The sequence below is a fragment of the Pelodiscus sinensis genome, chromosome 6 (assembly GCF_052426305.1).
Source record: "Pelodiscus sinensis isolate ZL-2025 chromosome 6, ASM5242630v1, whole genome shotgun sequence".
In the NCBI taxonomy this organism is placed as follows: domain Eukaryota; kingdom Metazoa; phylum Chordata; order Testudines; family Trionychidae; genus Pelodiscus; species Pelodiscus sinensis.
In genome coordinates this window covers 99663114-99678398 of record NC_143057.1, presented here as the reverse complement: position 1 = coordinate 99678398, position 15285 = coordinate 99663114, and the positions used below count along the sequence as shown (strand labels likewise).

Below are 15285 nucleotides of genomic sequence, written 5' to 3'. Positions count from 1 at the left end.
TCCCTTTGCACAAGTAATGGACAGCTGTGTTTTGGGTACTAAACTTCACAGACTGAACTTTTTCTGATGCCTTTGGTTTTTAATATGAATGTGGCAATGATTTCTTACAGAGGGGTTTGTTTCACATTCTTTGAGATTTGCCTAGAGGTAAGGTTTTCAGACTCCAGGCAAACAGAAGGTTCTTGCCACGCAAGCATCAAAGTATGTTTTACAACCCCTCTGCCTCTGTTACCATGAGACGTTCTCTGGGATGTACCATCCCACAGAATGAGGTAAAGATATTAGTTGAAAGTAGCATTGTGCCAGTGAGACTTTCTAATCCTGCCATTGATGAGAGGGACCAGGCAGATAATTTACTTCACTGAAAATATTTGCTATGCTTCACAGAGTGCAGAAGCCTACTTTGTCAAACAGCCAACACTCCTGGTGATAGGAGCTGGACTGCCAGCGGTCCCCCCAAAGTTAAGATGAGGCCAGTTGCTTGCCTCCTAAAGTCTTTTGAAAAGATGGGGGTGCTGTGAGAGACCACCAGATTAGTTCCTTACCCAAAACCATCCAAAAGAAAGAGTGGGGTATTCTTTTAGCTTGTTGGAAAATAATGAGGGTCCCAGACCTTGGGTGTGACTAGACTACAGTTTTGTCGACAAAAGTGGACTTTTGTCGACAAAACTATACCTGCGTCTACACTACCGCTGAGTTCTGTCGACATAACGTCGACAGAACTCAGCAGTTTTGTCGACGCTGGTAAACCTCATTTTATGAGGCATAATGCCTTCTGTCGACAGAGTTCTGTCGACAGAAGGTGTTATTGCATGTAAACTGTCCTTGCGTCTACACTGCCATGTTGACAAAGCAGCTTGCTTTGTTGACAGAACTGAATGTAGTGTAGATGCTCTTTGTTGACAGAAGCTTTGTCAACAGTATCTGTCGACAAAACTTCTGTCGACAAAACTCTGTAGTCTAGACGTACCCTAAGTCTGAAGTCAGATCTGCCAAGTCTTGCCTGAATCTCACTGAATCTTTTAGGGGAGGTTAGCATTCACAACCTACCATGTTTATTCTAGTTTAGGGTTTGGGTGTGGAAGGGCCACATGGCTCTAATATTAACTGTTCTTTTGTGTATATAGACTTTGTTCCTGGCTAGAAGGAGTTAACTGGCAATCTGAGACTTAAGTAGCTATATCTTATTACATATTAGTTGGCTGTTAAACTTGAAAGGAAAGTTTAAAAGGGTGAAGCCCAACAGTTAGAGACTAAAGGGGAAAGTGTTACAGTAGGATTGTCCTGTGGAAGGCAAAGCTCTGCCTGGACACTGGAACCCTGATGAACTGCAGTCTGTCTGAACTGCTAGTAAGGATGGGATGTACCAGCCCCTGGACAGAGGTGGCTTCTGAGCATAGGAACCTGCACCTGAAGGATGGTAAAAACTGAGGAACAGGTGACTTACTGAGCCTGCCTGGGTTGAGGCACTGATTGCTTTTCATACTTTTATTGTATTCTGGTAACAGACCCTGAGGCCCTGAAAGGTGTTGGATTTGTAAAGTGGTCTGGCTAGAGGGCCAGGACACTCCATTGGCCAGAGTAATCCAAAGAAACTGAGGCAGTGTTGCTGAATTACTATATCAGGCTGCAGGCGATGCACTGGAGTGGCAGCTTTCTTACGTTCTCATTAAAGCTGCCTAACTTTTTTAATTATTTGAGACCAAAAAGAAAAAGTTGCACAAACAGGAATTTTACTGTTTACTTAACTCAAATGAAAAATGGCTGGAGCAATATTGATTGGACTTTCCAAACATATTTGCCCCTGAGCTAAGGTCAGTCCCAACATTTTTCTAAAACAAATTCTCATACAGTTAATTAGAATGGGTATAATGCACTGGGATGGAAACACCTTTGCATTCATAACAGTAGCACTAATTACCCAGGCTATAAAGTTTGTAGTGTTCATTAAATAATGGTGCATAGTCAACTGTATTTAGTCAATGCACTGGTTAATTGTACCATCTCAACCCATCAGATCAGAGTTTTCATTATTTTTTTTATACTGAAACATTTAAAACTCAAAATGTCCTCTTTGATAGCTACCACAGACCAGCTAGCAGCCTCGTTTGAAATGGAAATGTCCCAAGCTGGCTTCAGTGCTCATTATTCCCAGGTAAATTAACTGTTTTTATGTAGAATTGTTTTTAGAAGGAAAGCAGTTGTTTATTAATTAATTCGGGGTTTTGGAATTATGTTTCCTGAATTATGTGTGCAATTTTATTACTGGTTTGCAGTATCATGTTTAGGAGCTCTCAATAACTCAGTCATCCATTAAATTTATGTAAGAATATTTATAAGACTAAGTAACTCTCTCACAGTGTGTTGGGATTCTAAATTAATTAATGATCATATAGCACTATGAAATGATTTTCTACACATGTAAATTGTTATAACTGTGTTTTAAAAGAAATATATTGTATTCCCTTTCTGGGTAGGATTTAATATTATTAAATGACTATTTTTAATAATAAAATATTGAAATATAGAGGTGTAGCATTTTTTGTACAAAGACTGAATTCTAAGTGGTTACTGTTAACGGAACATCAGTGAGAGTACTGAAAACTGATAGTAAGCAGAAACTGTTAACTATTTATTTCAGAAAATAATGTGTCTGTCCATTGGATGATCTAGACAATGTACAAAATTGAAATGTTAAATACTAGGCACAAAAGATGGAAAGCCCCCCACCTTAAGAAAAAAAGAGAAGCAAAGGAAAACAACACAAAGAGAAAGGGAATGAATTGGATGGTTCATCAGAGATGAACTGGCCCACCTAAAAAGGCCTCTCACACAGGTGTGAATACAGTTAGTTTAGCATTGATGAAAACCTGAATAACAGACTTTGACTTGCACAAGTGTTGTGTTTCAGAAATGCAATCGTTTGAATTCTACCCTGAGGGACATAAAATATAACATAGTAATTATTATTCAGAGGAACATTAACCCTTAGATATTGACTGACATTATTTTTACCGGAAAAACTTAAATAACAACAAATAGTCTTGTAGCACCTTAAAGACTAACAAAACATGTAGATGATATCATGAGCTTTCATGGGCACAATCCCCTTCTTAGGTGAATGGAGTTATTAAAGGTCCAGTTTTGAAATAAATACAGGATTGGGGGGGAGGGGAAAAAAGGAAAAAAGGGGAAAGAAATAGTCAATTAGTCAATAGTCAATTAGGGTCTCCATGCTACATGAAGCTGATAGAAAAATTCCAAATTGTTCTTAAGTACCCATTGTTTGTTTTTTTACGTCATTAGTATGTGGAATGTAGCGGGCCATCCAGCCAATATCTTTATTCATACCTTTGTGAATAAATTAATTAATGGACACAAATCAGAAATATAAAAAGATAACACACAGAAACCTGCTGGAAAACATTTTAACTTGCCCAGGCACTCATTGAGGATCTCAAACTCACCGTACTGTTTCAGGCCAATTCCACCAGCCAAATACACAGCGAAGCTTTGGAACTTAACTGCATTTACAGGTTTGATTCCTATCACAAAGGTATGAATAAAGATCTTGGTTGGATGGCTGCTACATTCCACATTCTAATGATATAAAAAAAACGAACAATGGGTACTTAAGAACAATTTGCAGCTTCTCTATCAACTTCATGTAGCTCTCCGCGGTCATTCAATTATGAGTAGGACATCTCCCTCTCACCCTCCTATTTGTGGATCCGTTGATGGCTGAATAGCCAAATTCTGGAGCCTCAGGTTTTATCGCAGAAGAGGCAGGTGCTGATGGCTATTGAAGGAACATGGGGTAGTTTTTGCTGCTTTTTTCTCCTTCTCCACCTATCATGATCTGTGCTGTGGCAGGACCTGTCAAATTGCACCACCCCCTCACAGATTACTGCTCTCCACTGGGGACAATCCTGGGCAAGGTTCTCCCAAGTGTCTCACTTCTTCATGTTTGCCTTCAACATATCCTTAAATCGCTACCTCTGGCCCCCAACACTCTTCTGTCCTTCCTTCAGCTCGGAAAACAGAATCTGTTTTGGGAAGCACTGATCAGGCATCCAGACCATGTGACCAGTCCAGCGAAGTTGTCGGTAGATGATGATAGCTTTGATGCTGGTCATGTTCAACTCTTCCAGGATACTAGTGTTTATGTGCCTTTACTCCCAAGGGATATTTAGGATTCTTCTGCAGCAGCATTGATGATATTGTTCAAGTGCCTTCAGGTGATCCTTATATGTTGCCCAGATTTCTCATGCATACAGCAGTGGTGGAACCACTGCATGCTACACAGTTCTCAAAGACCCTTCATCTCAGGCAGGCAAAAGCAGAGCTTTCACAGCTCAGGCAATGCTGAATATCCACATAAATGTCAACTTTGTTGGAGAGATGACTTCCAAGGTACAGGAAATGCTCCACATTTTCCAGCAGTTCTCTTTTGACTTTAATAGATGGTACATGAGATTGTCCTGTCGGTGAGGATTGATGGAGCACCTTGGTCTTTTTTGATATTCAATGTAAGTCAGAGATTCTCATACACGTCAGTGAAGATGCTTAAAATGGTCTGAAGAGCTACGGGGGAAAGAACAGTGTCCATATTGTCGTCCACGTACAGGAGCTCCATGATCGAAGTCATGGAGGTCTTGCTTTTGGCCTTCAGTCTCCCAAGATGGAAAAGCTTCTTATTCATTCTGTAGACAATCATCATGCCATCTGGAAGTTTGCCGTCAATGAGATGGAGGATCATGGCGATGAAGATGCCGAACAGCACTGGGGCAATGATACAGCATTGTTTGACTCCTGTTTTAACCTCAAAGGGGTTGCTTCAGGATCCATTGTTACTCAGCACTGTGGCAGTTATATTGTTATGAAGCATCCTCAGGATGAAGCACAGGAGCCAGCAAACAGAGCTGTAAACAGGGGAGTTTGAGTGGGAGTTTGTAAGGAGAATTTGGATTGTGGGACTCGTTTGGTGTTTGTTTTTGCCATTGCGGGGGGGGGGGGTTGTTTTTTTGTGTTTGCCAGACTAACAGGATTTAGGTGAGAAGGCAGATAAACACAGTGGCCATGGCCCAAGTAGTAGAGGACACAAGGAGGATGATTGGATGTGGTAGCTGTTGTATGTACATGATTCTGGAGGGGGTACCTGAAAGGAGTTTTGTTTGCATGAAGTGCCTCCTGATAGAGCTGATGGAAGAAAAGATCCGAGGATTGAAGATGCAGGTGGAAACTTTAGCAAGTTTAGAAGGGGGTTCAAGCAGATGATGGAGCAAAGGTATGAGGTGGCTGAAGGGGAAAGCTTAGACATGCAGATGGAAGCAGGATCAAAGGCCTCTGAGGGGGGACTGCTGGGCTAAGTGAACAGTGGAAGCATGTGACTATGAGAACCAGGCAGAGGAAAAGATGGGCCAGTGAAAGAGAAATAGAGCTCAAGAACAGGTATGCGGAGTTGGAGAATGAAAAAGGGGTACAACAGGTGGCCACTGAAGGTGGAAGGGCAAGGAAGAAGAGAAGAGTGGTTAGTCCGATAGATAAAGGGGAAGAGTCGATGGAGACAACACCAATAACAAGCACCAGGAGGATACAAGATGGGTTGAAGAGGATTACAAGGGAAAACAGAAATGGAAAGGACTTGCAGCTGGAAGAAACAAGAGATAGACCAGAGAATCACACTGTCACCAGGAAAAGGCAGGTCTACGTGATTGGGGACTCCTTATTGAGAAGAATAGACAGGCCTGTAACCAGAGCTGATCCAGAGAACAGAATAGTGTGCTGTCTGCCAGGTGCTAAGATACGGGATGTGGAACTGAAGTTGAAGAGGATCCTAACGAAAGCGGGAAAGAATCCATTGATCATCCTGCATGTAGGAACAAATGATACAGCTAGATTCTCACTGGAACGAATCAAGAGAGACTATGCCAGGCTGGGGAAGACACTTAAGGAAATCGAGGCTTAGGTGATCTTTAGTGGGATTCTGCCTGTTCCTAGAAAAGGGCAACTAAGGTGTCATAGGATTATGATGCTCAATAGATGGCTCAGGCAGTGGTCCTATAAGGAGGGCTTTGGGATGAATGGCCACTGGGAGGCATTCACGGACAGAGGACTGTTCTCTCGGGATGGACTTCATCTAAATAGGGAGGGAAATAGACTTCTAGGATGGAGGCTGGCACAACTGATTAAGAGAGCTTTAAACTAGGAATATGGGGGAGATGGTTGGGAGATGTCCAGGTAATTTCTACGCCGGATTTTAGCATTGAGAGGGAGGAAAACGAAGTAAGAAAGGATATAGCCGGGGGTAGGAGAATGGACATAAGGGAGAAGGGTGGAGTGGATAATAGTCTAATAGGTAATATTGGAGGTACAATGTCCATGCCAAATTGGGTAAAGAATGTAAGTGAGGCCAAACAGCAAAAATTAAGATGTTTGTACACCAATGCGAGAAGCCTAGGTAACAAAATGGAGGAACTAGAGCTACTGGTCCAGGAAGTGAAACCAGATACTATAGGAATAACAGAAACATGGTGGAATACTAGGCATGATTGGAGTACAGGTATTGAAGGGTATGTGCTGTTTAGGAAAGACAGAAATAAAGGTAAAGGTGGTGGAGTAGCATTGTATAGTAATGATGAGGTAGATTGTAAAGAAATAAAAGTGATGGAATGGAGAAGACAGAGTCTGTCTGAGCAAAAATCACATTGGGGAAGAAAACTATTAGATCCTCCACTGGGATAGTGCTTGGGGTGTGCTACAGATCACCGGGATCTAATTTGGATATGGATAAAGACCTCTTTAATGTTTTTAACGAAGTAAATACTAATGGAAACTGTGTATCATGGGAGACTTCAACTTTCCAGATATAGATTGGAGACCAAGTGCTAGTAATAATAATAGGGCTCAGATTTTCCTAGATGCATCTGTATTATGCATTCCTTCATCAAGTAGTTACTGAACCAACAAGGAGGATGTGATATTAGATTTGGTTTTGCTGAGTACTGAGGACCTCATAGAAGAAATGGCTGTAGGAGACAACCTTGGCTCAAGCGATTATGAGCTCATTCAGTTCATACTAAATGGAAGGATAAACAAAAATAAATCTGAGACGAGGGTTGTTGATTTCAAAAGGGCTAACTTTAATAAATTGAGGAAATTGGTTAGGGAAGTGGATTGGACTAAAGAATTTATGGATCTAAAAGTGGAGGAGGCCTGGGATTATTTTAAGTTAAAGTTGCAAAAGTTATCAGAAGCCTGTATCTCAAGAAAGGGGGAAAAATTATAGGCAGGTGTTTTAGACCAAGCTGGATGAGCAAGCATCTCAGAGAGGTGATTAAGAAAAAGCAGAAAGCATATAAGGACTGGAAGATTGGAGGGGCCAGCAAAGAAAGCTATCTTATTGAGGTTAGAGCATGTAGGGACAAAATGAGAAAGGCTAAAAGTCATGTAGAGTTGGACCTTGCAAAGGGAATTAAAACCAATGGTAAAAGGTTTTATAGCCATATAAATAGGAAAAAAACAAAAAATGAAGAAGTGGGACCGCTAATCACTGGAGGATGGAGTGGAGGTTAAGGATAATCTAGGCATGGCCCAATATTTAAACAAAAACTTTGCTTCAGTCTTTAATGAGGCTAATGAGGAGCTTAGGGATAATGGCAACATAACAAATGGGAATAAGGATATGGAGGTAGATATTACTATATCCGAGGTAAAAACCAAAATCGAACAGCTTAATGGGAGTAAATCAGGGGGCCCCGATAATCTTCATCCAAGAATATTAAAGGAACTGGCACATGAAATTGCAAGTCCATTAGCAAATTTTTTTAATTAATCTCTAAACTCAGGGGTTGTACCATTTGATTGGAGAATTGCTAATATAGTTCCTGTTTTTAAGAAAGGGAAAAAAAGTGACCCGGGTAACTATAGGCCTGTTAGTTTGACGTCTGTATTATGCAAGGTCTTTGAAAAATTTTTGAAGGAGAAAGTAGTTAGGGACATTGAGGTTAATGGCAATTGGGACAAATTACAACATGGTTTTACAAAAGGTAGATCGTGCCAAACCAATCTGATCTCCTTCTTTGAGAAAGTAACAGATTTTTTAGATAAAGGAAATGCAGTGGATCTAATCTACCTCGATTTCAGTAAGGCATTTGATAGAGTACCTCATGGGGAATTATTGGTTAAATTGGAAAAGATAGGGATTAATATGAAAGTTGAGAGGTGGATAAGCAACTGGTTAAAGGGCGGACTTCAGCAGGTCGTATTGAAAGGTGAACTGTCAGATTGGAGGGAGGTTACTAGTGGAATCCCTCAGGGATCAGTTTTGGGACCAATCTTATTTAATCTTTTTATTACTGACCTCGGCACCAAAAGTGAGAGTGTGCTAATAAAGTTTGCGGATGACACAAAGTTGGGAGGTATTGCCAATTCACTAAAGGATCGGGATATCATACAGGAAGATCTGGATGATCTTGTAAATTGGAGTAATAGTAATAGGATGAAATTTAATAGTGAGAAGTGTAAGGTTATGCACTGAGGGTATGTCTACACTACCCCGCTAGTTCGAACTAGCAGGGGTAATGTAGTCATCCGCAGTTGCAAATGAAACCTGGGATTTGAATTTCCTGGGCTTCATTTGCATGAAGCCAGCCGGCGCCATTTTTAAATGCTGGCTAGTTCGGACCCCGTGCCGCGCGGCTACACATGGCACGGACTAGCTAGTTCGGATTAGACTTCTAATCCGAACTAGCTGTACGCCTCATGGAACTATGAGCCGCCAATGTGATGTGGCCGTGAAAAAGGCTAATACGGTTTTGGAATGCATTAGACAAGTTATTTCCAGTAGAGATAAGGAGGTGTTAGTGCTGTTATACAAGGCATTGGTGAGACCTTATTTGGAATACTGTGTACAGTTCTGGTCTCCCATGTTTAAGAAGGATGAATTCAAACTGGAACAGGTACAAAGAAGGGCCACTAGGTTGATTCGAGGAATGGAAAACCTGTCTTATGAAAGGAGACTCAAAGAGCTTGGCTTGTTTACCTTAACCAAAAGAAGGCTGAGGGGAGTCATCATTGCACTCTTTAAATATATTAGAGGGATAAATGCCAGGAAGGGAGAGGAATTATTTAAGCTCAATATCAATATCAATGTGGACACAAGAACAGATAGATATAAACTGGCTATCAGGAAGTTTAGACTCGAAATTAGATGAAGGTTTCTAACCATTAGAGAAGTGAAGTTCTGAAACAGCCTTCCAAGGGAAGTAGTGGGGCAAAAGACCTATCTGGCTTCAAGATTAAGCTGGATGGGTTTATGAAGGGGATGGTTTGATGGGATAACATGATCTTGGCAACTAATTGACCTTTCACTATTGGTGGTAAATAGGCCAATGCTGGGATGATAGGAGTTACTATAGAGAATTTTTTCCTGGGTGTCTGGCTGGTGAATCTTGCACACATGCTCAGGGTTCAGCTGATCGCCATATTGGGGGTCGGGAAGGCATATTCCTCCAGGGTAGATTGGCTGAGGCCCTGGAGGTTTTTCGCCTTCCTCTGTAACATGGGGCACGGATCACTTGCTGGAGGATTCTCTGCATCTTGGGGTCTTCAAACCATCATTTGAGGACTTCAATATCTGCGATATAGGTGAGAGGATTATTCCAGTGGGTGGGTGAGATTCTGTGGCCTGCGTTGTGCAGGGGGTCAGACTAGATGATCATAATGGTCATAATGGTCCCTTCTGACCTTAAAGTCTATGAGTTTATGAGTTTTTTGGGGCAACCGATTTTTGTGAGAATGGCCGACAGCATGCTATGATTGATTGAATTGAACACCTTGGTCAGGTCGATGAATCTTATGTATAAGGCTTGATTTTGTTTGTGACATATTTCTTGCAATTGCCAATAGGTGGAGATCATGTTCACAGTTCCTTGGAATAGTCGGAAGCCACATTGGGACTCTGGAAGAATTTCTTCTGAGAGTGGCAGGCATTGATTGGCAAGGATTCGAGCTAAGATTTTCCCTACCATTGCCAGGAGTAAGATAGCACAGTAGTTTCTGATTTGTCTCCCTTCTTGAAGAGACTGATGATCAGTGTGTCTCTGAACTCTCACGGTATCTGCTCCCTATTCCAGAATTTGAGAATCAGGAAATGGAGTTGTTTGTGGCTTGCTTTCTTTGAAGACTTCGATGAGGATTCCATCTAGTCCAGTTGCCTTGTTGCTCTTCATCACTTTGATGGCAGCTTGGACTTCATTCAGGGTAGGAAGTATTGCAAGATCGTCCCTAGGCAGTTGTTAAGAGATTCGGTCAAGGGATTCTGGGACTACGGTGGAGGGGCAGTTCAGGAGCTCATAAAAGTGCTCCCTCCAGCAAGAAGCATGTAGCATGGAGACTCGAAGGATATGTCTAGACTACATGGCTCCATCAACGGAGCCATGTAGATTTGTTTGTTGGCTCAGCGCAGCAGCCATTTAAATTTAAATGAAGCAGCCATTATTTAAATCGCCGCTTCATTTCCCTTTGCCTACAACCGTAATCTACATGGCTCCGTCGATGGAACCATGTAGTCTAGACACAGCCTAATTGACTATTTCTTTCCCTTTTTTTCCTTTCCCCCCACTACCTCCTATTTATTTCAAAACTGGACCTTTAATAACTCCATTCATCTGAAGAAATGGGCTGTGCCCAAGAAAGCTCATGATACCATCTACACATTTTGTTAGTCTTTAGGATACTGCAAGACTATTTGTTGTTTTTTAAGTTTTTTAAGTTACAGACTAACTCGGCTATCCCTCTGAAGCTTTTGAATTATTGTTACTGACAGACAAAGGAAGGCTTAAGATAGTTTTGGTTGCAGCAGCCAAAGGATTAAACTGTCTTGATCCGAACCACATTGCAGGACTGGATTTAAGATTGTTGGTATTTGGCAAACTGGAAATGATCTACCTTTACTCTTTCTGGAAGGCCAGATTGACTCCTGAAAGCACAAAAGATTGGTATACTCACCCCTAGGGGGTTAAAATCTACCTGGAGATCAATAGACACACTGTTTTAATGCCATTCCTGGGTAGCCTCTTAGATCAATACATTTCCCAATTGGCCTTGATCTAGCTACTTTTGGTATTTTGCTTATGCTACCTAGCTTTACATCTACCAGTGGAAAAAGGCATTCTCTATTTTGCCTTTACTCCTTTGGCCAAAAGTTGTTAATAAAAATGTGATGAAAAGTGACTTGACTTTATGATTGTAAGGAACATGAAGTGCAAGGTTAAATTCTGTGAGTAAATGTGAAACATCAAAGAAAATCCAGAGATGATGGTTATAGTTCCCGTAAAGAGCAATTTTTTTTCTGTCTGCAAGGACTGGATTATGCTTGGAGCAGTTGGAGCATATGACTGGAATGGGACAGTAATCATGCAAAAAAACAGCATGGTTGTTATGCCAAGAAATGATACATTTAGTGAAAAATCTTCAGAAAACAATGAACCTCTTGCAGCTTATCTAGGTAAGAGAAATGATCCTGCTCATACCTCTGACTTATGATTCATGTGTGCTCTCTCTAAAATTCTTCCGGAAAATATTCTCTAGAAAATATAGACCTGGCTTCCAAGTGGTGGGGAAGTTTGGACATCTAAACTATCATATTTTACTTTGTTAGAACCTGAGTATGACCAGTGGATGAGATGACACAATATGGCCAAAAATCGGCAGTCAGTATAGACTGGGAAACACATAAGCCTTTGAGTCAGTCTAGACTGAGTTGAGAGGAAGTTTCCCAGCCCATTTAGATTGACTCCTGCTGGTTTGTCTCATGATAACATGCTAAAAATAGCAGTGTGGACATTGCAGCACCAGAGAAGGTTTACGCTAACCCCGTGAGTTCAGACCTAGTGGAACTGAGCCAAGGGAGCAAGAGTCCAATTACCTAGGCAAAAAGGCTCACTCTGAGCTGCTATGTAGATACATCTTTATACACATCTACTAGCACAGCCTCATGGAAACAAGTTTACACTTCTATGTGCTTTTGTAGTATTGATCTTAAAATTGGGAATCATAGCAATTAGTGCTGATGCAGTCTGTCAATGTTACATCTGGAATTATTTCACTTCTCCTAGGATACGCGGTAAATTCAGCATCGACCCCGGAAGATGTGTTGTACATTGCTGGGCAACCTCGTTATAATCACACGGGACAAGTTATCATTTACAAAATGGTAGGAGAAGATGTAAAAATACTACAGCAGTTAAAAGGAGAACAAGTAAGCATATATTTTGCAATTAAATATTGGTGGACTATAGTAAAAAAAAACTGATTGCAACATGATGGATCAGAAAAGCATTTTAGGGAAATTCATAAAATGTAAGATATTAACGTGCTCTAAGGTTTGTCTTATCTGCTAAGGAATGCAAAATGGACTTAACCCAGCCAAATATTCCCTATGCAGAAGTTCCTGTGTATAGAGAATCTCAGCCAGCATATAACTAGTGAAGGTAGTATCACCACTTACTATACCAGCTTCTGTCTGTGGGAAGCAGTGGGTATGTCAGGGCAGAGCAGAAGTTTTAGAGAGCCAAGTTCTACTACACTTGATCTCTCTACTAGTCCATAGTGTCTCCAGTTGTGACTTTGATACACAATTTCAGGTATGTCATGCAATCTTCTTTAGATGTACATGCACACACACAGATATACACAAACACACACACATATTAAAAGAACATTAAACTTGCAAAGTTAGATACTCAACATTTAGAAGATATCCAAATTAAGGTGATCTGTGCAACCTTATGCATTCAGGGCCTGTATGTATATGCATTGTGATACAGTCTTTCATTACACGATTGCATATTTTTTTCCACAGAAACACTGCCTCATTTGGTGCACAGGATGGATGTTGCTCATTTTATTAACAGCTATTCAATAATTTGGTTTTTTTGTTCAATATGTGGCCCCATATGTTATTTGTTGTACACTACCCCTACCCTGCTTGGAAGACAGAATTATGATTTTTTTTCCTTGGGATTATCTATATTGCTCCTTACAGTGACGTCTGAGTGCTATATAAACATTAATTTATCTTCATCATGAGAGTGGTGGGAGCATATTAGCTCCATTTTTTCATATGGGAAAGGGAGGGACAGCTGCATACCAAATATGTTGGGTCTAGCTCCAGAGGCATGTAAATTAGACTACCTGACATAGTCAATGAAGCCAGGATTTAAATATCCCCGGCTTCATTAAAATTAAAATGCCCAGCTGAGCCGGCACAGCGCAGTGATCGTCGGCACAGCACGTGAGTCAAGACGCGGATCGGTCGACAAGGGAAGCCTTTGTCAACCACTCCTGTAAACCTCGTATCACGAGGCATACGGGAGCGGTCAAGAAAGGCTTTCCTTGTCGACTGATCCGTGTCTTGACTCACGCACTGTGCCAACGATCAGCTGAGCTGGCACAGCGTGGTGGCCATTTTTATTTTAATGAAGCCAGAGATATTTAAATCTCAGCTTCATTGACTATGTCAAGTAGTCTAATTTACATGCCTCTGATGACAGAGACATGTAGTCTAGACATACCCTTACTGTTTAGGAGGACTTCTTGAGCAGACAGACACACTCATTCACAGACAGACAAAATGTCTTAACTATATAGTAGATTTTATATATTCATCACACAGCTCCCATTAACATCAGTGGTATTTGTGAGGGCTCAGCACTTCTACAAATAAGACTCCAGCATCTCAGGTCAGGCAAGCAGAAAATGAGGGTCACACCATTAGTGACTGAGGTGGGGATAGAATCCTCTTCGCCAGTACTTCTTTAGCTGCCTCAACCAGGAGACACTCCTTTCTCTTCTTGTAATCTCCAGCCTAAGTCACTACATATCTCCCAATTTCTGCAACAAATAAGAGAGGGGGTTACTACACAATTCTGATCCTTCCTCAGAGCAAGTCCCTCCTGTCCATGGAATGAAATAGAAGTCCTACAGAAAAAAATAGTATGTGATCATGTAATTAAAGACTATATTATAATACAAATGTATAAGGGAGCAAAATTAATGTTTACATGCAATCTTATTTTTGATATTTCCTACCTTTTGAGCGCTTGTCATTGCAAACCTTATTAATAGCTTTTCATCAATATTTTTTGTAATTTCCTAGCTTTTTAAAAATCAAACTGAAACAGAAATTCCATCATTCATATACACATGGTTCACCACCTGAGTTGGAACCTTTAGATCAACTTCACAGATCTCAGACTCTTGAATGAGTGGACTACAGGATAGCAATAGGAGATTGTCATCCTCTATGTGGAACAGACCCAGAGAGGGATGAGAACATACACTGCCAACGGGTATTATAGATATTTACCAACAGCAGAGCAATGCTGAGACTTGGGGTATGTCTACACTGCACGCTTATTTCAAAATAAGCTATTCCAGAATAGTTCTTCCAAAATAGCTTATTTAGAAATAGCATGTCTACAATACAGGCCTAATGTAGACATGCTATCTTGATTCAGAGCCCCAGGAGGCACTGGGGAGGAATAGCTTAGAATGGCCCCGGTGAGGGGCAATTTCAAACCGGAAACAGTGAAGGGTCTACACACATCTTATTTCAAAATAGCTATTTTGAATAAGTGTTGTTCCTCATAGAATGAGGTTTACATTTTCAGAATAAGCTGTCCATTATTTCGAAATAACAGAATGGCTGTGTAGACACTCACAATGTTATTTCAAAATAACGCTAGTTATCTCAATAGTGGTGCAGTGTAGATGAACCCTTGGAGGGGGGTATACTCTAGTAGTCACAAAACCTTCTGCCTGGTTTCTTACCCAGGGTTGACCCTTTCTATCTTATTTCCTCCTACCTGTCCTAACCCAGCCCTTTCTCTTCCCTCTTCCCTAGCTTCTCATCCAGTCCCATTCTCCTTGACTTCCCATGTTCCATGCCTCAGGCTTCTCATGCTATTCCCAGTCTTTTTGTCAAGCCAGCACCACACTTCTCCTTTCCTCCCAGCTCCACATCTGATTTTGGCAACCTGTCCCAACTGCTTCCCAGTTCCCCCACCCTCCTCATACACATACAGAGTTTTCCCTCACTGTCTTCTTGTCCAAGTGAGTTTTCCCTCACTGTCTTCCCTGTCTCCCCCACACGCGCTCCCAGGCCCAGTATCTCCCTCCAGGTCCCAGCCACAGTTTTCTCTTCAGCCTCATGAGCTTCCTTATCCTAATTTGTTCCTTTCCTTCCTTCTGGATTTATGTCAGGCAGCTTCCATACTGTCT

The 15285-nt window shown here is 41.2% G+C and overlaps 1 protein-coding gene across 3 annotated transcripts in view; it reads left to right on the top strand.

The window, feature by feature from the left end:
• Positions 1–15285, top strand: part of ITGA1 (integrin subunit alpha 1) — a 133694-nt gene that overhangs the window by 80517 nt on the left and 37892 nt on the right. For all 3 annotated transcript variants that reach the window (XM_089779395.1, XM_006139526.5, XM_075932480.2), the window contains exons 10-12: positions 2082–2155; positions 11365–11509; positions 12120–12262. In XM_089779395.1, the coding sequence (XP_089635521.1) occupies positions 2082–2155; positions 11365–11509; positions 12120–12262 (362 nt within the window). The remainder of the gene's footprint in view (positions 1–2081; positions 2156–11364; positions 11510–12119; positions 12263–15285) is intronic.